The sequence below is a fragment of the Urocampus carinirostris genome, chromosome 17, assembly GCF_059441175.1.
Source record: "Urocampus carinirostris isolate Australia breed hairy pipefish chromosome 17, RoL_Ucar_1.0, whole genome shotgun sequence".
Classification (NCBI taxonomy): Eukaryota; Metazoa; Chordata; class Actinopteri; order Syngnathiformes; family Syngnathidae; genus Urocampus; species Urocampus carinirostris.
The window spans coordinates 21978077-22004124 of NC_142365.1; the positions used below are offsets into that span (position 1 = coordinate 21978077).

General features: G+C 38.6%; 2 protein-coding genes across 5 annotated transcripts; both read left to right on the top strand.

Moving 5' to 3' along the window:
* The first annotated feature begins 3522 nt into the window (after positions 1–3522).
* Positions 3523–10276, top strand: rom1a (retinal outer segment membrane protein 1a). The gene is made up of 5 exons (XM_088321075.1): positions 3523–3723; positions 3851–4085; positions 6827–7257; positions 8518–8764; positions 8984–10276. The coding sequence occupies exons 2-5, from the start codon at positions 3936–3938 to the stop codon at positions 9197–9199; spliced, it is 1044 nt and encodes a 347-aa protein (XP_088177201.1). The 5' UTR covers positions 3523–3723; positions 3851–3935; the 3' UTR covers positions 9200–10276.
* A 2810-nt stretch (positions 10277–13086) lies between these two features.
* frmd8 (FERM domain containing 8) lies at positions 13087–25973 on the top strand. Of its 4 annotated transcripts, none has more exons than XM_088321250.1 (11): positions 13087–13105; positions 15051–15148; positions 15226–15393; positions 16474–16575; positions 16702–16760; positions 16926–17092; positions 17712–17924; positions 17993–18116; positions 18216–18365; positions 20355–20580; positions 22723–25973. In XM_088321250.1, exons 2-11 carry the CDS (start codon positions 15058–15060, stop codon positions 22833–22835), a joined length of 1413 nt encoding a protein of 470 aa, XP_088177376.1. In that variant the 5' UTR covers positions 13087–13105; positions 15051–15057; the 3' UTR covers positions 22836–25973. The 4 variants fall into 4 exon arrangements, with proteins under 4 accessions (XP_088177376.1, XP_088177377.1, XP_088177375.1 ...); XM_088321251.1 differs by lacking the exon at positions 13087–13105 and adding an exon at positions 13497–13639; XM_088321249.1 differs by lacking the exon at positions 13087–13105 and adding an exon at positions 13505–13897 and having other exon boundaries at positions 15017–15148.
* The last annotated feature ends 75 nt before the right edge of the window (positions 25974–26048 follow it).

Here is a 26048-nt window from a genome sequence, read left to right on the forward strand (position 1 = left end):
ACTGTTATAAAGTAATCTACCCGTTGCCTGATGGTGTTTATATTTAAAGTCTATCTGGCCTGAAGAATGGAATGACTAAAATGTCTGCGAATGTCTTTCTGGGGAAAAAAATGCTGATTCAACAATATTAAAACTGCTGTGTCAGCTTTTATTGGTATTTTTCACATCTAGGGTAACCTACCTGACTGCCTGTGAAATATGGTGTTGATAATTAATGTTGTTCTGGCATGAGAGAATAGAATGTCTTTCTGGTTAAAAATCCCTAGTCGCCAAAACCGAACGCACAGAATCAGCTTCTTTTGGCGTTTTTTACATCTATGGTAACTAAAACGAAAACATTATCATCAAACAGGCTTTGCTTGTGGTTAATAATAAGAACAAATGATTTATTCTGTTCATAAGACAACTAAAACTTGTTTCATTTCGTCTAACAGTCCCCACCAAAACAGATATGTTGACCTTTTGCACACATGTGAACTACCCACGTGACAACAGCGTGACGGATGGTAGTAACCCATAGTAAACAGTGGACTAGGTCTGTAAACGGTAGAGAACAAAAAAAACCAGCCATACTGTTCAACACCATTGGCAATGACTAGTCAGACGAATATCAAGCTGCTCTCGGATGAGGTGGCTAGCGATGCTTGCTACCGAACAATACAGTCTTCCTCCTGACATATTCACACATCTAAACAAATTGTCCAGTCTGCCTGACTTCAGTCCACACCATCTGTACCACTACCTGTATATTGGAAATGGAGTATATCCCCATACACCAGTGCTGATCTACAAGCCCATAAAAGCCTGGGTTCTTACCAGTTCTTACAAATGCTCGGTGTGATATGTCCCCCTCGCACAGTTGTTACCAGAACGACTTCATATCTTATTTTTTTGGGGGGGTGTAATAGAACAGTAAAGCACAGGGCATTTACACCTTGTAAAGAAATCACTTCTGAGAATGTTGAAAAAATGTATTTAGGTTTCTTCTTATCAATGTTCATCCCTCATGTAATCCTTTGGTAATTCGGCAGTTCATTTCGTCATAATAAGCTATATGTTAAAGAACATAACAGTTTTTAATGTGATATTCGGAAGATTAATGTTTTGAATTGCTCGTTAATCACAATAAATGCGGCTCATTTATGTAGTAAGAAATGGCAACAACAAGTAAAGTAGGTAGTTAGCACAAGTTAACTTATTATCTTGAGTGTCTTTGACATGACTCGTACCTACTTAACATTAAATTGCACGGAACTGCATCAAACATATCCTGTAAAAAGAAAATTCGCTGCAAATCGTGGAATTTTTGAGGGCTGCCAATCTGTCAGTGTTGTACCATGGCACAACACCAATCTCTCCATATGACTGCAGATGAACATTGCCTTCTTCTGTCTTCATCAAAAGGGATGAAATTCCAAATCAGGCTTAGAGACTTGCCCACGGCACAGGAATAAATTGCCATGGTAAATAGTGGTGGTTATTGGTGTTTGTTTCAACCCAACTGCCGTGCGCTCAAGTGCCTCTTGCCATCCGTCATGGCTCTCATTCTGCCAGAGAAAGCAATGTGAGGTCACATGCAAAGAGTCAATAGAACAACAACAATAAATTGGTGTAGTTTTGTATAAAATAAGCCAAAACAATGTATTGATTGGATCCAAACATAGGGTCAGTCCATTATTGACCCATTTTTTTCAAACGCAACAGACCACAAACAGTATGCAGTCAGAATATTCATAGATCTTGGAAAAGCATCTGACATCATCAATCATAAATAATTAATGAATAAACCGGATCGTTATGTGATCAGGGGGGTAGTGCGGCACAGGGTGAGGAGTTACTTATGGCGATAGCAATATGTGAAGTTTGGAGATTATACATTGCATGCTTGAACATTGCTTGTGGCGTCCCCCAGGGGTCAGAACTGAGTCCTAAACTGTTTAACCTTTATATACTGTAAATGACATTTGTAGATATGAAGAAAATTAAAAATAAGTATTGTTTGCCAATGACAAAAATATTGTTTGCTCTGGAGGGGATTTGAATGGAGTCAGTCATTGCTGAATTATGCAAATTAAAGAGGTGGTTTGATAGGAACAGGCTATTGTTACATTTGGATAAAAAATAAGTAATGTTATTTGGTAATTGCTAAAGGGACACTCTTGTGCATGTGCAGGTAAAAGGTATGAATATTGAAAGAGTACACAAAATTAAGTTTCTTGGTGTGATAAAAGATGACAAATTAAACTGGAAATCTCACTCAAAATATGTACAGAACAAACTGTCAAGAAGGATCTCAGTACTCAGCAAGGCAAAACATATTTTGGACCATAAGTCACTCTGCATTCTTTACAACACACTGATTTTCCCATATTTAAAGTACTTTGCAAAAGTTTAGGGAAATAAATTTACACTACAATCACTATCAATATGCCAAAAGAGAGCCATAAGGATATTCTATCGTGCCGATCATAAAAAGATAAAACAAATGCACTTTTCTGGAAATTCACCCATTCATTATCTGCAGGGTCATGGTTAGCATAGGCAGGGACAACTCACTCATTCATTCACACCTAGGGACAATTTGAACCGGCCAGTTAACCTGACATGCATTTTTTTAGAATGTTGGAGAAAACTCACACAGGCACGGGGACAACATGCAAATTCCACACGGTTAGTGGCAGTACCTGCAATTGAACCCTGGATCTTCGCATTTTAGGATTGCGTGCTAACCACCTAGCCGTAGTATTTTTGTATCCAAGTAAATGAGTGAAATTCAGATTTACCCTTTACCCAAAAAATAAATAAGTCCAGGATGATTTTTTTATTTTGTTATACAGTGATACCTCTATATTCAGTATGAGATTAATTCGTTCCAGATCGTGCTTGTATCTAGAATTGCTTTGATCGAGACAGAATTTTCTAGATATAAAATAATTGAAAACAAATTCATTTTTCCCTAGCAACCCAATAGCATCCAAGTCAGTCCTAAACAGCCATGAAATATTTTTTCATGGGTCACAAAAACACATTATAATAGAAACTGAACACAAAAAGACAGTAATAAGATAAAAAAATATGTTAAAAAATGATGTTAAAACCCATGTCTCTCGTGGTAAAGTCTGGAAATTTTTGTAACTTGGATCTTCTCAAGCTAAGTTTTGGCTGAAAATACATCTTCTACCTCAAATATCTTGTAGCTCAAATAGCTTGTATTTAAAGGTGTCACTGTATATATTAAAAATGTATCATATATGTGTGGTGACATTTTTTATTGCAACTATTTATGACTTGAATAATGAATATATCCAGAGTTAATTTACATGAGGGAGTATTCATATCTAGTTTACATGACAATTACATTTAGTTAAATTTATAAATCCCATCAGGCCCTTTAAGGACAGCCATTACGATGAAAACGAGTTTGACACCCCTGCACAACGATGTAAGCATGTGTGGTTCGAGATGTAAATTACATTTGGACTTTGGAGGTGTACGAGAGAGTTATTCATCACCCTTGTCATCTTCGTGTTAACGTATGACGGATGCTGAGCAGACAATGGCCTGGATTCCCTGACCACTTTTAATAGGATAGGCAGGCATTAGCATTAAGAAGATCCCAGCATCCAAGTTTGCCAAATCCACTGCGTAGCACCCTGGCAGGCACACAGGGGTCGGTGGTGAGTGGCCCACATTTTTTCCGCAACTTTGGGGGAAACAAATAAGGTGAGGATTAGTCTTTATTTTTAAAATTGCTCTCAAATATTCAATGCATTATTTTGATTGTTAATAATCCCTTATGTCAATTTGGGTGATTTTCTTTTCAAATTTACATGTTTGTTCTCATCCCTAGACAAGAACATCCTTGTCCCACTATACTGCCCTTCTCCTTCCCCTACTCCCCCCTGTCAAGGATCTGAGACCCCCCGACTGCTACCATGGTGGTGATGAAAATGAAGTTCCCCTTTCAGAAAAGGGTGAAGTTGGCCCAGGGACTCTGGCTTCTTTCCTGGTGTGCCACAGTGGCCGGGGCCATTACCTTCACCCTTGGGTGCATTCTTAAGACGGAACTGCGCAAGAGGGCAGAGGTATGCAAATTTAGTCTTTCAGGGTAAGAGGTATATATGGAGATAGGAAGGGGGTCCCCCCTTGCTTTTAATGTTTTTACCATCCCATGTGTCAGGGCAAGTTCCATCGTTTTGTACGGATGAAAATGGGGCTTGGATAAGACAAGCTTTTGAAAATGTCAAGTCAAGTCATGTTTATTTGTATAGCCCTTAATCACAAATTTTAAAGGGCTGCACCGATTACCATTACAACATCCCCTGATTTGAAACCTACATTAGGGCAAGGAAAAACTCGAAAATCTTAGCATGAGGAAAAAAGAAAACCTTGAGAAGGGGCCACAGATGAGATAATCCCCCTTCCAGGATGAGCAGGCTGCAATGAATGTTTCAAGGACATCAACAGGCAACAAACAGATATCAACAACATGAAAAAGAGGTGATAAAACAAGCTAAAAAGAATGTGTTCAGGCAGGAGTCTCGAACACACACAACCTGAGGGGCAATATAGTAAGGCCCCCACCGTAATATAAAAGTTTAATGTAAGACTTTGATATGGACGCTCTCTCTGGGGAGAATATGCTCACCACTGTATAACTGAAGCTTAAAGGAAAGTGGATGCACCTTGCAGGTAACGTTCGGTGAGTTTCTGCCTTTGAACCAAATATTTTAAACATATTTTATCTGCTGGAGTATGGTTCTAAAAAATAAATTGGCTGTATTTGTTTCTGTTGTCACAAATTATTTGTTTAGAACAGTTTGTGCTCAGAAAATTAAAGTTTAAAGTCTGTTGATACACACATAATAATCTCAATTATAATTTTTTTATATTTTTCTTCTAACATTTATAGTTTAAATGATGTTGTTTTCTTTCCCAGTGATTGATTGATATACTTTCTTAATAATTCTTATTATCCTTTTAGTTTTTAGAGTTGTTTTTGTTGTTGTGGAAATGAGGCACAAATGTTCCCTGACCCAATCTCTGCCAGACCCCAAGAAAATTTATTTTGAAACCCCTGTGTTAGGGAATTGACGCACTAGTGGGTTTAAATACAGCGGCCGGGCCCTCTACCTCTGTCCTTGTTCAGTAAGAACAACAAAGACAACACTCAACGTGATTTATGCATGCAGGAGGAGAGGCATCACACACTTACACTTTCTCATCCATTTTGCTGTCTCCCAGCATTTTATTGACAAGGTTTGCATCATATTTGTATGTTCAACAGAAGTCAGCCTTGCAGATGTTTCATATCTTGACAAGCAAATTTTAAGAAACACCACAAAGCAGACAATATGGGGAAATCACAAAAAAGTTGAACACTCCATATTCAGTGCCTGCCCGCATTTTAAACAGTCTTTCGCACATCTTGTGAAAACAGGAAGAGGCCAAACAGCATGAGGCCCCTAAAAGGAATCAGTAGACAAAATTCCCACAAATAATTAAGTGAATTTATGGTAACTATATTAAATCTTTGACAGAAAGTCAAGCAAATAAATCCATTCAGTGTGTCTTATTGGCGGCAAAATATGTGAATTTCACATTGAAGTAAGCACTCAATAAATCAATTACATTTTCCATAATGCTAAATTTAACTTTGACCCAATTTAGATATGCACGTAGGCCTACTATTTGAGACATCAAATCCTAATGAACTCATGATTATATTAATCTGCAATAGGATTTGTTTTCACTTGTCTCTGGTGTGGTATAGAATTGAACCTTTTACATCATAGATTGTTGAAATATTTGTTTAATTTGGTTTTCAATGCAATTCATGTATTTTATGAATACAATATTAGCGGTTTAGGCTACCATTTATTTGTGAAACTGTTAGAGAATTCAGTGTCACTGATGGCAATATATTGCAATTTTACGTTTCAGTAGGCTGGCATTGAATGTGTTACATTTTTTGGTAATGCTTCATATACCTTTATATACAATATAACAAGTCACATTTATTTATTTTTTTATTTTGTATTTTAACCAATTTAAATGTGTATGCAATATTTGATACATCAAATCTTAGTGAATTTATGTTATTTACAGTTATCTGCAATGAGATTTGTTTCTACTTGTCCGTTCATGTGAAATTTTGATTCGTACCTTTTTCATCTGGATTTTTACTTTACTTTTATTTGGTTTTCTAGGCAATTCATGTATTTTATGAATAAAGGATTAGAGCTTTATGATTCACTTTGTGACATTATTGGGAAAAATGGTAACAGCATTGGGAATTGATGGAAAATCATGCTCAAATATTCATACTAGGTTGGTCTGGGAAAATGTGGTCTTAAACTTGTTGATATGTTTATGGTGTGGTAGACACTCGAAATAGGGGAGACATCAATGAATTTTGAACTTTTAAGGAGAGCAGAGGAGAAAAATACAAATATAAAATACCACATTTTCTTCTAAAGGGCCTTTCCTTAGCCATGCCTTTTAATTAGATCTCATAGGTTACAAAAATGATGTAAAAATCAAAAAACAACATGATTGACCAAGAGTGACGATGATCTTAACAGATCATAATAGTCAAAAATAACCGTAGCATCCTATGCAATCTCCTTTGCAGTTGTCTAAAAAGCAGGTGGGATAAACGTATGACTTGTCTATTGTAGTTTTTGAACATGGCAGATGAGCATTTGATATAATCGGAACTATAAATATATTAAAAAAAAGAAATCTTATCATGTATTTTTTGATCCGAAAACAAAACTGGGGCACCCATCAGTTTTCAAAACCATTCTTTGTGACTGTTACCTAGGTCATGGACAATGCAGACATCCACATCGTGCCCAACACCCTGATGATTGTCGGTCTGGCCTCGCTGGGTATCAACTACTTTGCTTCCAAGATCTGCCAGGACGCCCTGGATGCTGGCCGATTCCCTCGCTGGAAGACCTTTTTGAAGCCCTACTTCGCCGTCTCCTGTTTCTTCACTGTGCTTATGCTGTTAGCGGTGATCATGAGCTATGTCATGAAGGGCAGCCTGGAATCGTCCCTGAAGGTCGGTCTGAAGAATGGCATCCGCTTCTACAAGGACACGGACACCCCAGGGCGCTGCTTCCAGAAGCAAAATATCGACCGTCTCCAGATGGAGTTCCAGTGCTGCGGAAACAATGACCACAGGGACTGGTTTGAGGTCCAGTGGATTAGCAACCGCTACCTTGATTTCAACTCCAATGAAGTCAAAGTGTGAGTCAAAGGTTGTGGGAGTGTGGCACTCAGTATAATGTACATAATCATCAGGACTGGGTTTCAAAAAAAATATTAACGGCTACGGAATTGGCCTCAAAGTTCTGTGGTCCCTGGTTAATTACAGCTATCAGCCTACTTGCATGTTCTCCTGGTGCTAACATGGCTTCTCTCCCACATTCTGAATTTTCGTTAACTGTATTTACAAGGGATGAAAATCTCTCCTCAAAAGACATTTCGATCCAGTTTCCGATCTGTGGGGTGCAAAACGTTTAAAGTAAAGATAAATTGGAGAAAGGAACAATTTGTTTTTGTTTGATTCAATGGGATGATGATTCGATTTGATGTGCTACTGCTCTTTTTTTCTGACGATGCGTGGCATTTTATTTCTCCTTTTATGCGTCTTTACATTCTTAGTCCCTCCAAAAATATACAATTCGAACCATGTCATGGTCTATTTCAAAGTGGAAAGATTTTATTTGGTTGATTTGATGCACGTGTGGACCATTGAAAAAAAAAACATTTTCGGGTCAATGTGACACCTCCCAGAAATATAATAGTCAATATTGATTACATTGAAGTGAACTGAAAAACATTGTTATGGTATCGGAAATGAGTGTTGAAATCCAGCGCTGAGACACTTAAGCAGAAATGTCAAACTCAGTTTGGCTCTGGGGACCGGTCCAGACTTTCTGGTCTCAGGAGGGCTGGGTCTTTGAAATAACATTCAGACATTTTTAGCTTTGTTTTTCCGTATCATGCCTTATCATTCAGCCTACATTGGACACCTACCCTAAATATTATAGTCACTGATGACAACCGATATTTTCTAAACACAATACATTTATTTACAAAGAATGGGGGGGGGGGAGAGATTTTCACGTTCTGCATTGAATGTGTTTTATTGAATGGTTTATTCTACAGTCGAGTGAATGCAGTTTTATACATGAACCAACTTAACACGCTACACAAACTTAACACTTCCCTCTAGTGGCCGGAGAGAGCATTTGGTTTGCACGTAATTAATAAATCATAACTTTTGATAGAAATGACCTAGAGACTCACTTCTTTTTTGACATAGTCAGAAATCTATGGTGGGCTGGAATAAATCACCAATCAGGCAGTATCTTTGACCTGCCTGCTCATCAGATTTAGAATTCGGTTTGAGTGATGATACCAGCCTTTTTTAAGGTATCGGTTCTTGCAATGGTAGCGAATCGCCCATCAGACTTTCCTAATAAAATGTCCTAATTCTTTCAGCCGCGTCAAGAGCAACGTCGATGGGCGATACTTGGTAGACGGGGTCCCGTTCAGTTGCTGCAATCCCAGTTCTCCCCGGCCCTGCATCCAATACCAACTGACCAACGACTCGGCTCATTATAATTACGAGTACGAGACGGAAGAGCTCAATATCTACCTGAGGGGCTGCAGGGAAGCCCTGGTTAACTACTACATGGGCCTGATGAACACCATCGGTGCAGGAGTACTATCAGTTTTCCTCTTGCAGGTATTGGTTGCACTCACTCTATATATTTTTCTCTGCCTAACTAATAGATGGTCAAATATTTTGAGTGGTGGGCCGCATTGAGTTAAAAAAAATCGCAGGAGGAAATAATATAGGAGGGCTCTCTGTATTTTAACATTTGTCAAGCTGTATTCAAAAGGCATGTGGCCCGCAGGCTGTAGTTTTCTGACCCCCTGTCTGACTCCACCCCTTTATTGCCAGGGTTCAGTGCTGGTGAGTCTACGTTTCCTGCAGACCTCCGTGGAGGCAGTAGCTGGGAAGGAAAACACGGAAATTGAAACGGAAGGATACTTACTGGAAAAGGGACTGAAAGAAACCTTCATGGAGTACTTTGACCCGATTCTTAAGTTCCTGTTGCTGAAAAACCAAGTGCAGGAGGGCACCTTGGAAGGCACACCTGCCCCAGCTTCCACTTAAAGAACAACGGAAACGCACATGTGTATATATTTTGTGAGCGTGGTGCAGGGATGTCAAACATAAAGCCTACCGGCCACATCAGGCCCACCAAAGAATTTAATCCTGCAAAACAATGTTGAGAACAGCACAACTCAAAAACGAGCCACGTCATGTCAAATGACCTGCAGTTTTCAATGTGTCCACTTCCAAAGCAAACCACCCACTGTAGCTGTATTTGCTGACTACCGTTTCTTAACCAGATAACATTAAAGTACACACCCATGCTGATGTAATATTATTTATGATAAAGGTCATGGATGAGCTGTTTTAGGCAATATGATTGCAATCATGTGAGCTGGTGGATGTCTCGCTTAACTGCAACATTTGCTACCTGTCTACGCTGTATATCACCAGTTTTTTGAAATTATCAGTTTGCAACTGGATTATAAAAATATCATTAAGAAATAGCACCTGGATGTATTTGCAGAAGTTTAAAAGAGCCTTGGCTTCTTTCTATAATAGATACGAAATCTAACAGCAAAATCCACAAAACATTTTCATAAAAAAAATAAAAATAAAGCAGAAAAACACTTTTAAATCCCTTACACATAAATGAGTGTTTGTGTGCTATTTTCCCTGGGTTAAATTAAAAAATAATTAAATTATTGTTTTCCTTCTTTCAGTTGATAAAACACTGCAAGATATTAAATTGAAATGAATATATATATATATATATATATATATATATATATATATATTCAACCAACCCCCATTTCACTTTCACATCTCGTTATATCTCATCGGGCTATGTAAAAGAGAACAATTGGATTACAAAAACAGATTTAAGTACTTGAGTGAAGCACTGAAAGCCATTAACAATGTCCTCTAGCCTGACACGTCTTCTAATCTCATTAGTTTAATACTCAAGCTGCTGCCCTTGCAGTATCATATCGTATCCCAATCCAACCAAGGCCCAATTCTTCTCACTGTACATGTGTGTTGTTGCATAAGGTTGTAAATAAAAGTAACTGTAACATTGTAACATAACAAAATTAGTTTACATTTTTTCATGTACAATAAAGAATAACGTCAAATTTGTATGCATGTTCATTTATTATGTAGTATGTGGTAAAATAATTCCCAAGTTGTTTTTGTTTTCCACGCTGGATTTTAAGGCGCACGTCCCCAAAAATTGTCTTTTGTGGTATAATTTTCATAGGCAAGATGCACTGGACTATAGGAGCATTGAATTAAAACTGCAGAAAGAGATAGGGTTGCATAATAAATAGAAATACATTTCATTTAAAATAATTTATTTCATAGAACGTAAATTAACATTATGACATGTGGTTTCATCACTAAAATTAATCTTAGCAACAAACCACAAGAGGTCACTCGAAGACCACTCTGTATGTTTCTCAAAGGCAGAACAGTTACCCTATGCTGTAACATCCATCCATCCATCCATTATCTGCACCGCTTATCCTCAATAGGGTCGCGGGGGTGCTGGAGCCCATCCCACTTATCTTCGGGCAGTGGTCAGGGAACACCCTGAACTGGTTGCCAGCCACTCCCAGGGCACACAGGGACAAGTCAAGTCAAGTCATGTTTATTTGTATAGCCCTTAATCACAAAGAGTCTCAAAGGGGTGTACAGATCAAAGACTATTGCAAACTGCAGACTATTATGACACCATCCCTTCATTTAAAACAGACAATTCGCTCGCTCATTCACACCTAGGGACAATTTGGACCAGCCAATTAACCTGAATTGCATGTTTTTGCAATGTGGGAGGAAACCGGAGTAACCGGAGGAAACCTACGCAAGCACGGGAAGAACATGCAAACTCCACACAGCTGGTTTGATCTCATGACCTCAGAACTGTGCCGCACACGCGCTAACCACTGTTCCACCGTGCTGCCTATGCTGTAACATTTAACGACAATTCAAAAAAAAGAGTACATCATTGTGTACAAAACTTTACCATAAACAAACTTCTTCATTGAAGTAATCACAATATGTGTCATACTTATGGACGATAATTATCCGAAGCAACAACAAAAGAAAATGTTTTTTATTGAGTGTTCGAAAGTTGGTGTCTATGCTACTGTCCAAGTTCTACACTTCTCTTTTGTTTTCTTTCAGCAACAAACAATTAACATGTTATCCCCAAGTGGGCAATCGAAGACCACTATGTCTCTCCAAAGCAGAACAGTATGTAATATCATTGAATAGTAACTATGCATACATCCACCGTATTTTCCTGAATAAAAAGCACACCAGATTATAAAGTACACTGATTATAAAGCAAACATTATAATTTATGGCCGGTTTGGGATTTCCATGCGTGTCTTAAAATCCGAAATTACAATAAAAACATACTCACCAACATTACCACTTCATGTGTCAGACGACCATCTTTCTCCCTTCAAAAACGCCCACAGATTTTTTTTTTAAGTACAATTTTTTCAATGTAACTGAGAAAAAAATCTTGCCTCGTGCCTAGTATTTTACGGCTTGTGGCAACCTGAGGATTCAGGTAAGTTTTACACTCAGAAAATACCAACCAAGATGTTTGTAGGATTGAACAAAGAAAAGGTTTATTAACTATCACAAACGGTTTGGGGAAGTGGTGGGCGAGGTCCAAAAAACACAGATTCTTCTCTGATCAGAGGAGGGGGGGATTTTTTAAGGGTTATTGTTCTATCTTCTTTATTCATTATCCATTATCCGTTATCGGTCGGTTCATAATACGCTACAAAGCCTAGGAGCCGGTAGGTGTTCTGTGGTGGATTAGCCTTCAGAAGAGAGAAAGTACACAGTTAATGACAGTTCAAATACATTTTAGAGTGCTCCCGAGAGCCAGGGTTCTGTCTTGTCTTCAGCCCAAACAATAGTCAGACCGTTTTTAAAGTTCCAAACAAAGTATTAACCACAGACGTTTGGAGAACTGGCGCTCTCACTCACAAGCCTGGCGATCTCTTTCCTTCTCTGGGCAACTGCTCCTAGCTACAGCTCCCTGGGCAATAAGTGGATTGGCTTCACGTGTGACCACTCCCAAGAGCCGATCGATTGCAGGGCATGTAATGAGAGGTAATGGTGGTTGACAACCTCACCCAATAGAAAAGTGCCTTGTAGAGTGGGAGCTCGGGTTTCCACAGGGTGCTTTATTTTAAAATCAGACTGTCTTTCTCTCTTTTTTCTCTGAATAAACTGCTCCAACAATCGCATTAAATTTCTGTTTTGGTAGAACTTTGCCACTTTTGGTTTTAAACAAGCTCACATCTCATGGTTCACGGATCCCTTAACCGCCGGGGTCATTGGGGCACCACATATTGTGTGGCTTGGGCAAGTACAGCCTGGTGGTGCACATCCCTCTTCAGTATTTACTTTTGGGTAGTGGGTTGCTGCCCCAAATGAAACAGGTAGTATGGTTTTCCATGGTTGCCAGTATCTGCAGAAACCAGATCTGACTCAAGTACAGCACCATCATCATCTGGTCACAATTGTTTTTGGTGTATGGCGACAATACTGATGCTAATCCTAAATCACAATTTTGCTCAGGGCCCCATGAAGGCTTGGACTGACCGCGGATTAAGGGCTCAGGTAGGTTACATGTCATTAATTCCTGCACTTTTTTTAAGGTCATTTAGATGTAAATAAATTCATGATACAAAATCTTTTAAGGCACAGCAAAGATAAATAAAGAAATAACCACCACAAGTGAAATTAAAACTGAAAAAACTTAAATCTTAAACGCTTATTAAAGCATTCATGCGTAGCGCTTGCTTTTAATAGTGCTTGATTGTAGTGTCCTTTTATGTGTTTCGTGTATAAAAATAGAGTGCATGATGTGGCACTCAAACTACACAATAGCAGACGGGAAGAGGCTGCAGAGGGGGACTCACACTGCACAAAATATCATTGGTAACCCACTGCCTTCCTTGACTGACATTTACAATTCCATAAGTGAATAACCTATATTCTATGTTGACAATATCTGTTATTATTATTATCATTATCATTATTTTTTTTAATCATTTGCCTGTTTTAGTTTTAGATTAGGGGATAGTGTCATAATAGTCAGTGGTTTGCAATAATCTGTGGTCTGTGCAGCCCTTTGAGACTCTTTGTGATCAAGGGCTACAGAAATAGACATGACTTGAATTGATATGATGAAAAATGTTTTCATTATCTGTTATGTTGTAGAAGAGAAATACAAAAAAATAAACAAAACAATTTTAAGGCCCTATGACAGCTGCAGTGATGTTTAAATCACGTGACAAACTGACGTCATCCACTGTGCCGCCCGGAAACACTCGTGACTTATTTGTGAGCCGTCGTTTACGAACCGCTTTTTCTTGAGTCATTGTTTTAAACAACCCTTCCATACGTTTGAGTGGTGTTATTTTCAAACTTAGTCGTTTATTTTCATTTTTTTGGACACAACATATTTTTATGGTAAAAGTATAATAGATAATATATATCATGAACGTAGCTGTCACGCCCAGTAGCGAGCAGTTCAGAACAAACGGTTCGTTCGCGGGTTGCACACTCCGGAACAATCGCGCTTGTGCGGAAAGCTAGTTTTAGACACACAGTCAGCGAGTGAGTCATTAATGTTAATAAATACCAACTTCAAACCTACGTGACTAATGAATGAGCTATATTAGTGGCCGACGACAGCAAAGTGGATCGACAAAGACGCCCAAATTAACAGTTAAGTCGCTCTTTACAGCTGAACAAGTGTTTTTTTCCACTTGCTAATAGCATTTGTAGTTTATTCGGTATGCTAATGTTAAAGTAAATTGGTCACCCTAACAAGCTAACAGTTTTAATATTACTTCTTGGACATAAATGGCTGTGTGATTCGGAGTGCATGAAAGCTAAACAATGTAGTAGCACCTTTTTGAAACTTTAATGTATTAAGTCTGAAAGCCTTTCTGCTTTTAACAATTGCGTATTGTTGGGAGCACCTATTTGGTTTTCTAACTAGCCTTCATTGCTAGCTTTGCTAGCATCGTTCAAGTAAGGGCTCTTCAGGCTCTATAGCGATGAACTAAGTCTTGTGGAATCTCTTGTTGAGAGGCAGACGATCGGCGACAGGGAGAGAATAACCGAATTCTGCGTCAACGAGTTGTCTCTACTTAGATGGTGTGGTTGCTTTTCTATTATTTCAAACCAATAATTGGCCGCTGTCGATATATTGTATTTATTTGCATTATCTGATGACTAACCCAAACCGTGCATTCCATTATGACAGCAGTTGCCATCATTCTCTTTCAAAATAGTATACTATTATCTGATTTCAAATAAGTGTTAAAGCATAGCTAACGGTTTCATTTAAAAGTTAACATTATGTTTGCAAAATACGAACCAATAAAGAAAGCAATGACTCGGGGTGTCTGCAAGGTATTCTTAATATTTGCAAGAGGTTAGTTTGATGCTCCCCTTTATCTTTAAGAAACAAGCCATACTTTATATGGGGGTGTGTATGCCAACCCCAAAAATCATTGATTTACGGGCGTATTGGATGGAGGGAACGTGTCCCCACCATTATCTTTTGATCACCTTAACTAATGTACTGTGTCCCAACTGCCCACCAATGCTAATACCAAACCTACGCCCTTGCATTGTATATACAGTATGAAATTGAATTATCGACAACCCTTCTCTCCAGGAGAACTAAAAACCAAAATTGAATATGACGACAATCGAGCATACCACTTCATATTAGTTTCCTCGCAAACTCTGCATATACCTCACTGCTGGTACTTAGGAGGCTCGTACTCAAAGAGTTTGCGAACCCCTTCCTTAATTGTAATAAGATTTTTTTAGGGTGCAAAAACATAACGCAAGACCTGCTTTACAGACTTGAAATGGAAGGAGATGTGTGCAGCTTCAACCCAGACTCGTCAGATGACCGCTCCCAAAGAGGAAGTGTTGCTTCTTCTGCCACCCTCTCCCACCGTACGTAGTTATCATGTGAAATACTCATCAAGAGTCTTTAGTAATTTGCTTATGATTTAACTGTGTTATCCTTGCAGCTCAAGATGTGCTTATATACCTGTTTGGTGACAGCGCAGTCCACTTAACAGTTGAATCGCTTGGCAGTGTTACTGTGCAGGAGTTGGGCCGGTCTGTCAGAGAGGCACTTCATATTCCTGATTGTGCGCAGGACGCCTTTGCCTTCTGGCTTTCTTCGCCTCTACTCGGTAAAAAAATAGTGTTGTGTGTATTACTTACATCCACAAAAGATAGATAGATGGATAGATAGATACTTTATTCATCCCCTTAGGGAAATTCACACTTCCAGCAGTCTCCCTTGTTTTTTATAAACAGATTAACATGATGCCCTCGGGCTGCTTGTTGTAGTTTAGCGGAGTGGATGACGTCACACGCTAGTCCAAAAGTTCAACGTCCCTGCGGCAGATCGAAATCTTTGTGCCCAGGGATACACCACCTCTCAGCTTCCCGCAGGCTTTCGTGTCTCTGTCTAACAGTGCTGAAGCCAGTTCGGTCTGGGGTAGCTCCGGTCCTGGTAGCTCAGGGTGGCTCCACGTTAGCGTCCGGGATGCTAGACGTGAGCCACGTTTCCGTAAAACACAGCAAACTGCACTCCCTGTGCGCTTTGATGTTTTTCACCAGCACAGCCAGTTAGTCGTCGGTCTTATTTGGTAGAGATTTACCATGATTACGGACGGTACCGAAGGCTTATAACTCCGCTAGCCGCTTAGCTAGCTCCGGCTCTCCATCCACGATAGGCCCCCTCATCACGCCGGCACGGGAATTCTTCAGGGCAAGGAGTTGATTCCTCAAATAAACGCATTTTTGTGCGTTAAAACCCATGTCCATTGGATAGAAAGTAATCCAAAGTTTAGTTGTCAAATGGGACGAAAAATACCAAAGATAGAAGCAGACAATAAAAACAATATATCACAAAAATTGGAGATAACACGGAGCTGCTGGAAAGGCTGCCGCACGCGGCGGCGTCGCTTTGATCAAAATCCTATTATAGTAATTTATAGTGCAATATGCTGGGACCTGTGGTAAGTATGATAAGATAAATCATATTTATTTATTATCTTAAATACATTTGACAATTTTATTTCCAAGCAAAACTTGTGTAATTAATACAAAAACATGTCTGCAACTCAAAATATGGAAGCGCAAGAACTACTTTTGAATATGTGCATACACTGACGCTATATTGATGAATTCTTGATGAATCGTGAGGGAAAAAAATGTTGAAATTGATACACAATGTTTTTTATTTTAACTTTTTTTTTAAATAGAGTTGCAGTTAAAGGCTAGGCACCACCCGTATAAAGTGTGCCGCCAGTGGCAAGACTTGCTGTATCGCTTTACAGAAGCTTCAGAGGAAGACATTTCACAAGGTAAAAGACTGTCTTTCTCTTTCATATTGTGTTCAATGTTTTCCACATTTAAAATTTAGAAATTACACCTTTCAATGCTTCAACCAACGTATCTCATCCCTGTTTTGTTTTCTTTTCTTTCCCCAGATGAGCCCTGCCTCCAATACCGCCGGAATGTGTTTTATCCCAAATCTAAAGAGCTGCAGGTACTTCTAATTTTACACTTTGGGAAACAAGTAAATCATTGACTTGTTTGCTTTAAGCTGAAGAAGATAATGTGAAATGTTGCAATGTATTTCAAGCTAAATGTTTTGCTATACTTTTTTAGTAGTACTGTTTAGTTTGATTTGAAATTAATCTTGTGTCTTCAGATTGAAGATGAAGGGGTGCTCCGGCTTTTATATGAAGAAGCCAAGAGCAATATCATCACCGGGCGATACCCGTGTGATCCTGAGCACTGGGCCTCTCTTGGAGGCTTGTCTCTTGCTCTAAATGAGGGGACAGGCATGGACAAGCAGAAGCTGACTACAATTATAAGGTTGGAGCACTGTTTGATCACTGCCCCTTTATGATTCAGTCGCAAAGATGCTTGACCACGTGATTTTTTGGGTCGCAGATGCACATAAATGTATAAATGCAGTTAAGTGTTACCGAAACGTAGATTGCAGCACTTAAAAAAAATCAAGGCTGACACACTACGTTAAGTAGAAATCAAATCCAAAATTATTCCCAGAACTGCCCTTACAATCTAAAAATGGCATTTTGAATCATGTAAGGATTACAATTGTCTTTGTCATTGCTAACAACGGAGTAAACAATGTTAGCAACAATATTAGACATGGCACTCCAGGATAAACATGTACAGTAATGGACTTAAAATACAAAACTAAAATCAAAAGAATATCAAGATAAATAGCCAAAAACATTTACATGGTAGTAAAAATAGTGTTATAGTGTTTAAGGGACATGTAGTGCTTACCCCAGAGGGTAACAATTCAAAGAGTTGGTGGCTGGGGTGAGACAAGTTCTTTATAATGTTGTTGGCCCTTTTGCAGTATTGTATGAGTTGAGCAGAAAAATGAAATAGTTTTATTCCGTCAAAGACCAAAGACATTTTTTCCTTAGCTGATAAGAGTCCTTTTTTTGTACATCCACAGAGAGAAAAAGCTTTCTTCTTTCCTCCCGGCACATGTTGTACTTGGGAGTGGCGGTTTATTCTCCACACTGAAAGGGAAGTCTAGTCGTCAGGCAGGGTTGGAGCAGAATCTATTGGACGGTTACAGAAAGATCAATGCATCTGGAGACTCTCAGCAGGACTCTGAGCTTCTACAGCAATACCTCAGAACATGCCACACGCTGCCTTATTATGGGTAAGAGATTGTTTTATTACCAAACAAAAAACGTACAATGCTGACAACCAAAAATACCATTGGAAAAGGTGTGCTTTTTTTGATGGGGAAATCGACAAACCTGCCCAAGGAATCCTTCAGAGGATCAAACGCAAAGCCGTCAATGTATGCATCTCACTGGAGGGAGTTTACGTCGTGGATGTCAAGGAGAAAGTAGGTGCTCTTTTTGTCAACTTTTTAAAATACCAAAAATTTTGTTAAATTTTCTTGACAAAAAACTGACGAGTATGTTTGGACCACGTGGTTCTGCAGCATGTGCTTCTAGGCCTGCGCTTCAGCGAGCTATCCTGGGACCACAGCTACCCCGAGGAGGAAGGCGACTCGCACATCTTGTGGCTGGAGTTCGACGGTGACGAAGACGGAACTCCCATCAACAAGTTGCTGAAGATTTATTCCAAACAAGTGAGAGAGTTTTTGTGTATTTTACGGTTGAAGGTAAAAAAAAAAAACGTGAAATCTGGACTTCCGAGCGCATGTGATTAAAAGCCACTCGCTCCAGCAACTCAATTTTGTCTTTGTACGAGTCACACCGGATATAAAACCACAGGCTTAAAACGGCCATAAAAATGAACTAATTTATGTCCACTTTTTACATATTTAGCCTGGCACGCTCGACCGCCAACTGTGTGAAGAATTTGGCATTTACGCCTTTGGCTGCAGAACAAAAACTGCACCAAGCCCCAAGGATGTTAATTGTTAGAATCGATATATATGACTTTTACAATTATAGAGTCAACAAAGTTTAATGAAATGACAGTACAATATAGCCTACATGGAAAAATTCTACTGCTATACAAAGCGGATGTACAAAATGAAGAGTTGGGGCAAAACATGGACCCATTTCTCTTGGAGGACATAAATGTTTCTGCACGTCACTGTCTATGTTCCCTCTTAATTTTTCATGTATCTGAGCAAACACACAAGCTCCCTGAGCAAACTGAGGACTACTGTGAACAACATCAGATATGCACGCTTTATTTTTTTAAATCAGTTTTTTTGGTCCACTTAAAAAAAGACAAAAATCTGAAAAATGGGATAGTGTAGATGTTATACAGTATGTGAGAGTCCTGCTTTGGCCATGGGAAGAGTCCTACTTTGGCCTGGCCGAGGGTCCTGTTCTGGAAGATATGAGACATATACACCTTTCAGACATAACATTTTGCTCACATTAAAACATTCACATTTTGCACAATGATTTGTGCAAGCAATACTACCAAAAATACTACAGAAAAACTACTATGGAAACATTACAAAAACACTACAGAAATAATACTAGAAGAATACTACACAAATGATACTAAAAAAATATGACAGAAAAATTACTAAAGAAGTACTTAAAAAAAATACTACAGAAATACTTCTATGGAAATACTACTGTAACACTACAGAAATACAACTACAATATTACGACCAAAATACAACTATAGAAATACCACATCAATTCCCCTACGAATATACTACTACAGAAATACTGCTAAAATACTGCAGTAATACTGCTATGGAAATATGAAAACCGAAATACAATGTTTTGAAGAGTAGACCTTTTTCACTTGAAGAAGAAAAAATCTCACCCAATTTCACCGCTTTTTCTTCCATTTGCACATACTCCGTCAACCATTCCATCTTAAAATAACTGCATTTCTTTTTTACTGCGGCTTGGTGAGTGGATGTGTCGCTACCCGTTCCTTTCGACATTATGCAGGGTTTATATTGGCATCTATTAACCTGCTAGCTAACCTGCACAGCGCATATAGGCGGGGCCCAGACGCAAGCACCATCAATGCTATGATTGGCTTTGTACCGTATGTGAACTGTATCGTATCATTGGCTAGACACCTGTCACTCACTGAGTGAGAAATAAAAAAAAAAACTATGTTTGGGCGAATTAATTAGATTAGATTAAGTCTAATATTAGATATTAATTAATACGTTATGTTGATGTTGTTTATGCTGGATAGATTTTCTTGTGCGCTGAGAATGTGCGGGCAGTGCGCAATTGCGCATGCGCGCAGCTTAGAGGGAACATAGGTCACTGTGTTGTTTTGTTTTTAGAGCACGTGCGCTGTGGAAAAGAGCATCTTACCATTTTCTTCGGGGCTTCCACGAAAAAAAGGATAAGCCACATCATATCTAAAGCCACATTATTTAAAATGAAGGAAAAAAGTAGCAGCTTGTAGTCCATATTTTATGGTAAATCACTCACTTGAACTGCATTCAAAAGTCCGTTAGTTCTTTGTTCCTTTGTCTCTTTGTTTCCTTATCCTCACTGTAAATGTGGAACTGGAGTCGTCCAATTTCGTTGTCACAGCATATCCCATGTTGTAACAATGACAATAAAGGCATATTCTATTCTATTCTATTCATTCATGGTGTGTTTTTTTATTTCCTCAGGCGGAGCTCATGAGTGGCTTCATTGAGTTTTGCGTCGAGCTGAAATCGGTTTCTGAGAGCGGAGCTGCAGCAGAAACGGACGGTGATGTAAATCAGTCACAGCAAGACTGTGGCAAAGACGAAGGGAAAAATGGACGCGGCGGACGGCGCGGGATGTTGCGCAGACAGAGCAGCAACGTGTGCAGCCGGGTCCATTCGCTTAATACTATAAACTACGTCGATACGGGTGAGGTTTTCCCCTTTTTACTGATTACCTTATACAGTAATCCCTCGTTTTTTCGCCGGGGTTGCGTTCCAAAAACGAACCGAGAAAGTCGAAACCCGCGAATTACAAACCTTTATTGGTTTAGATAGATAGATAGATAGATAGATACTTTATTCATCCCCTAAGGGAAATTCACATTTCCAGCAGCATCCCTGAGCTGAGAACAGTACAATAAAAAAGCCAAAAGAATACAATATACAAATACCCAGTGTGACGTGCAAATGCCCACTGTAGCGTGTTATATAGAGTAACTAAATAGTGCTACACAGAATACATATTGCAGTAAGATTCGGTAATATCCAATGTAGGTGGTGTGGTTTAATGTGGGCTTTTACTCTGCCGGGTGGAGTTAAAGAGCCTCATGGCATGAGGAAGAAAAGATCTCTTCAGTCTGTCCGTAGTACAAGACAGTGACAGCAGTTTATTTATTAAATATTTTATGATTCATAGAAACCAATAAACGAACCCTATTTACAGGCTTAAACATTGGTTTAATGACTCAAAGTAATGTACTTCATAAAAGATTTGTACTTTCAAGTTTTAATTTTAAGAATAATCTTGCTGCTATATTTCACAATTAATTCAGGACACAATTTTTATTTTTAAGCGCCTAGCATGGCTGATTCCCGATTGGTGTGTGTGTGTGAAGGGGTAAGTGTGAAGCACATTGTAAAGCGCTTTGGGAGGTCTTCATTGACTTGAAAAGCGCTTTGTAAATGCAGACCATTTACTATTGATTATTTTTTTAGTTCAGATTGTATTTTGTCGCCATCATGTGGACATTATTGAAAATAAAAAATATGGCGTAGAAATGCTTTTATCTTACAAGGGGTTCAACCTTTTTCAAACTGAGAGCTACTTTTCGTTACCAAGTGCAACATGCACCCATTTTAATTTGCATTTTTAAAACAATTTACCATGCTACTAATATGTTGTTACCAGGTTAATTATTGAAAGTATGGTCAGGTAGACTAATTCAACCCCTAAAAACATCGTACCCAGCACTGGTGAGCTATTTCTAGAACAGTTCCATCGGCACTTCAGCTGTCCTAATGAGGCAGCACATTGGAAACCCCTGCTTTAGCATGTTGTCAACGGTAGAAACGATCTTCCTCTGCCTTTTGGGCCTGGCCACAGGTGCTTTAGTTGGACTAGAGCTTTTTCTGACATAATGGCTTTTGAAGAAACTCCAAGTCGAAAAAGACCATGTACAACAGGGTCCAACAACCTTTTTCAAGCAAAGACCTACTTTCCGTCGCAAATTAGGGCATAGGACAGCCGGTTTAATATATATTTCTAAAATAGAAACCTAGCTAGATGGCATGCTAAATAGCTGAAAAGTAGCTTGATACTTAGCTATAAAAGTAATTGGGTAAAAAAATGAAAGGGAGCGAGATAGCTAGAATGAGTAAACAGCCAAATAGAAAGCTTAAAAAAGCTAGATAGCTAGCTAAAAGGAGGACAAAAGTAGCTTGTAAACAAGCAAAAAAAAGATCAAATGTTGGCTAGATAGGATGCAAAAAAATATAGCTTGCTTAATAGCTAAGAATGTTGGAAGATGACTAGCTAGAGAGCTAAAAGGGTAGAAAGACAGCTACTAAAAAAAAAACGCACATTTTTTGCCCATTCACTTCATAAAACCCATAAATTGGAATTTATTATGTTGTATTTCCTGTAAAATAAATCAATAAAAAGATCAAGAAATAAATGTGTTTAATACATGAATAAATTCTCAGTCTTTTCTAAAATAATTGCTTAAACCAATCAACAATACTTCAATACATTTTTTTTGGCAATGGAGATTCAAGATTCAAAAGTGTTTATTGTCAAATGCACATTAAAGAACCACAACCCCGGTAGCCGGGGGCACCATGTTAAAAACCCCTGATGTACGACTAGGACCGCAACGTTATTTACGCACAGGCAGACGCATGCAGAAAAGGGTCGGGTTGACTACTTAGCCAATCAGAATTTAGAACATGGCGAAAATCAGTGAAGTAGCGAAACAGTGAAAAGTAAACTGCGATACAGCAAGGGATTACTGTACACAAGCTAAACAATAAATGTTTAACAATTTTCCCTAATCTACTTTTTTTCTTCTAGGAAAAGAAATCAAATGTTTGAAACCAAAAAGAGCGGCATCGTTTTTTGCAAGACAAACATCTGGGCCCATGTACTCTTCCGTGCAAGTGACTGAGAACCTAGAACAGGGTTAAATCTTACCACCGACAGCCTCGGCGCTTGCACACAAAGACCAAAACGGAACATTTGACATGTGATTTTATGTCGGACCAAGTAAGGGATCTTTTCTTGACCATATTTCTCTTTTGACGTTGCGTACATTTTGCAGATATGTTATTATGAACACTAAGTGGTTTGTTGGTTGGCACGCCTAAAGGCACACAATTTCAGGCATGAAGTTTCAACAACCGCCAGAATGCAATTACAAATGCCTGATTGAAATGAATGCTACAGATGACTTTCCCATTTATCTTGAGCGTCTCTGCAGCGCAGAGCGAAAATGAGAGAAAAATTCTCTTCGGACTCACCAGACTTTCACTACTACCACAAAATGGCCTCTAATATGTCCTTCAAGATTTCAGGGCAAACCCTCTCCCTGTGTGGTGTTGTCAGTGCCTTTACACAGAAGGTTCACAAGAGGGCAGTACTACACTTTCATAAATATGCCACCAAGAGATGCAACGGAACAGACGCAGATGATATGTGACGTATTTATTCGTGTATAACGCGCACGCCTAATTTTTGATTGAAAACCTTTTTTAAGCTCAAACTAAGAATTGGAATGAGTAACAAACATTGTTGAATATGGGCATGACATGATTAAAATATATATTGAGAACTATGAACACAATACCAACTTAAAATTTAAAAATGATTTGAAGTCCTTCAAAGTCCAAATCATTATCAGATACATCAAAAAGTTGTTTTTCTCTAGCTTTTTTGCATGTTTTCATATCTTTCAGGACAAATTTGCTTTCTCCATTTCTAGCATACATCATTGGTACCATAAGTAAAACATAGTGTGATGGGATAACATATGAAAATGCATTTGATTTTATCTTAATTATGTTATCTTAATTATCTAAATTAGGGTGCCCGTCCTGAGACTAGGAGGTTGTTGGTTCAAGCCTGGGCCAGGTCATACCACAAAAATGCCTCCCTGCTTGGTGCTCAGCATTAGGGGTTGGAATTGTTTTTTTTTTCTCCTAATGACTCCCTACGAGATGTTGCGACACATCAGTTGGGTTGAGTGAGGGGGCTGGGAATCCCCTCCTTTGTATCAATCTCACAGAAAGGGTCAAAAATATCCCACTAGAACAGGGGTCGGGAACCTTTTTGACTCAAAGAGCCATAAAAGCAAAAAATATTAATTTTATTTTAGGAAAGAGCCACACCATATATTATGAGACAAATTTACTAAATTGCTAAACCCGCGCCCCAGACAAAAGCTTAGTCTTCAGCACATTTATTTTTTATGATTTGATAAAAATGATGAAAAGAGAATAATGCCAGAGCCCCTGTCCCAAAATCAACAAACATACCACTTTAAACTTGTCTCTTTCTTGCAATTACTCAAGACCGGTTAAACTCCTTTTGACCCTTTTTTCATACATTTTGGTTTCAAAACCAGATGCAAGCAGTTATTGTGTAAAAACGTCACAACATTCTTCAAATAGGGAGCCTGATGAGCTCATATTTGGCGCAGACGGCATAGGGCGAGAGATGGGAGGGAGTGCTTGCACTTTTTGCATAGCTCCACCCATCCCTCCCACTCACCCAATCAAATGACTAAGTTCTCTTCCGGTGTTTTGGCGTATTTACAGTTCTGTGGATTCATCATAAGGTATCTGAACACTGAACACAGATTAAATAGTGAACTTTTATATAAAGGATTCTTTAGCGTTGTACAGCCAAAACGAGTTTTTTTTTTTCCCCCTTTTTTTGTGTGACACCTTGACTGTAAATTGTAGTAAAAACGTGCCCTATATATACTGCGAAGTAATGACCTGTTATATAGCTTTGGTTTGGCTTTGCGTGTACCTGAATAGGATAGACAACTCTAGTAATGAACAAAATGGGGAAATTTTGCATGCAATCAAATTTGTCTCTGAGCCACAGATACTCATAGAAAGAGCCATATATGGCTCGCGAGCCATAGGTTCCCGACCCCTGCACTAGAAGGATATGGCTCCAGTGCTTTTCATATATATGAAATCTTAATCACCGGTTCTTTCACCACCGTGACCCGGGTTCAATTCCCGTTAAACTAGTGCTATTTTGAATGGTCAATCAATACGGTGATATACTACCGTTAAACCTTGTGTATGTTATGCACCCAGTCTTTGAGTCCTTCTTAAGCGAAAAAAAGGGGGTTATCCACGAACAAATACTGTATGTGTAGTGACATTTTTTTCATTGCAAATGTATTCAACCTATAACAGCTGAAGGTTCTAGTTGCTGTCACTTATACTATGCATGTTGCGTTGTAGAATAGGCATTCCAGTTACTGTGTTCATTCATCGCCAAATATAGAGGTTTGCACCGTTTGTATGACAGTTTTTTTTTGGTGTGTACATGTCATGTTTCATCCAAAGTCGTTTTACAAAAGCATCAAGTGCCTTTTTGTGTTTGGGTTGTATTTTAATCCAATTAGCAGTCGTGCGCTGAGGCAGTCACTGGAGTTATTGGCTATTGTTTGACCGGTCAAACTGTGGAATTTTCACAAGTATTTTGCACCTTTTCAATTCATTTTTATGTTCTTTTGGTGAGTTGTGACATGATTTGATTCATTACTTGGTCAGCCTGTCATTAGTCCAATGGCACATAATTAATGCCTTGCTATTTTAAACGGTAAACTAACCTTTCCAACCTTCCCCACCCTTCATTTTTTATCGAGTGTATCAACTTTCCAATAGTCGTTGCAACCATGCACAGCTTTACCAAACTTCGCAGTTGATATATAAGTTACAGGTTCTTAATAACACTAACGGATTTTATTTTAGACAGCACATTGACATTATTAATTTAGGTATTTTTTCGTTTTCCAAACATTTTGCTTTGTGTAAACTCAACAATCTAACAAAATATTTACAAATGTATATTACCATGAGAATGGAAACACATTTCAACATCCCAAAAACATTGCTCTTCATACCTTTTTAAATTGATATGTGTTTTATGTGGACTGTCTTGGTTGTTTATGGCTTATTTCACAAGATATATTTATGGTAAAGAGTGTCATATGTGATTAATTCCACTTTGAATTTGAACTCACTGCCATGACCTATCCCAACTAAAACTGCATTAAATTCATATTAAATATTTTCAATCAACTTTGTGATATTCGTGTGTGATGGGGCACAGACCGACTTACAATTAAATGAACCCCAATCTTTTTCATTACTTGA

Excerpts from the sequence above, each read along its gene's own strand:
- rom1a (XM_088321075.1), top strand. The coding sequence starts at position 3,936 with ATGGTGGTGATGAAAATGAAGTTCCCCTTTCAGAAAAGGGTGAAGTTG. Across the intron at positions 4,086-6,826 it reads AACTGCGCAAGAGGGCAGAG|GTCATGGACAATGCAGACAT; the intron begins GTATGCAAATTT and ends ACTGTTACCTAG. Across the intron at positions 7,258-8,517 it reads AACTCCAATGAAGTCAAAGT|CCGCGTCAAGAGCAACGTCG; the intron begins GTGAGTCAAAGG and ends TAATTCTTTCAG.
- frmd8 (XM_088321250.1), top strand. The coding sequence starts at position 15,058 with ATGGAAGGAGATGTGTGCAGCTTCAACCCAGACTCGTCAGATGACCGC. Across the intron at positions 18,117-18,215 it reads TCGTGGATGTCAAGGAGAAA|CATGTGCTTCTAGGCCTGCG; the intron begins GTAGGTGCTCTT and ends GTGGTTCTGCAG. Across the intron at positions 20,581-22,722 it reads TATAAACTACGTCGATACGG|GAAAAGAAATCAAATGTTTG; the intron begins GTGAGGTTTTCC and ends TTTTTCTTCTAG.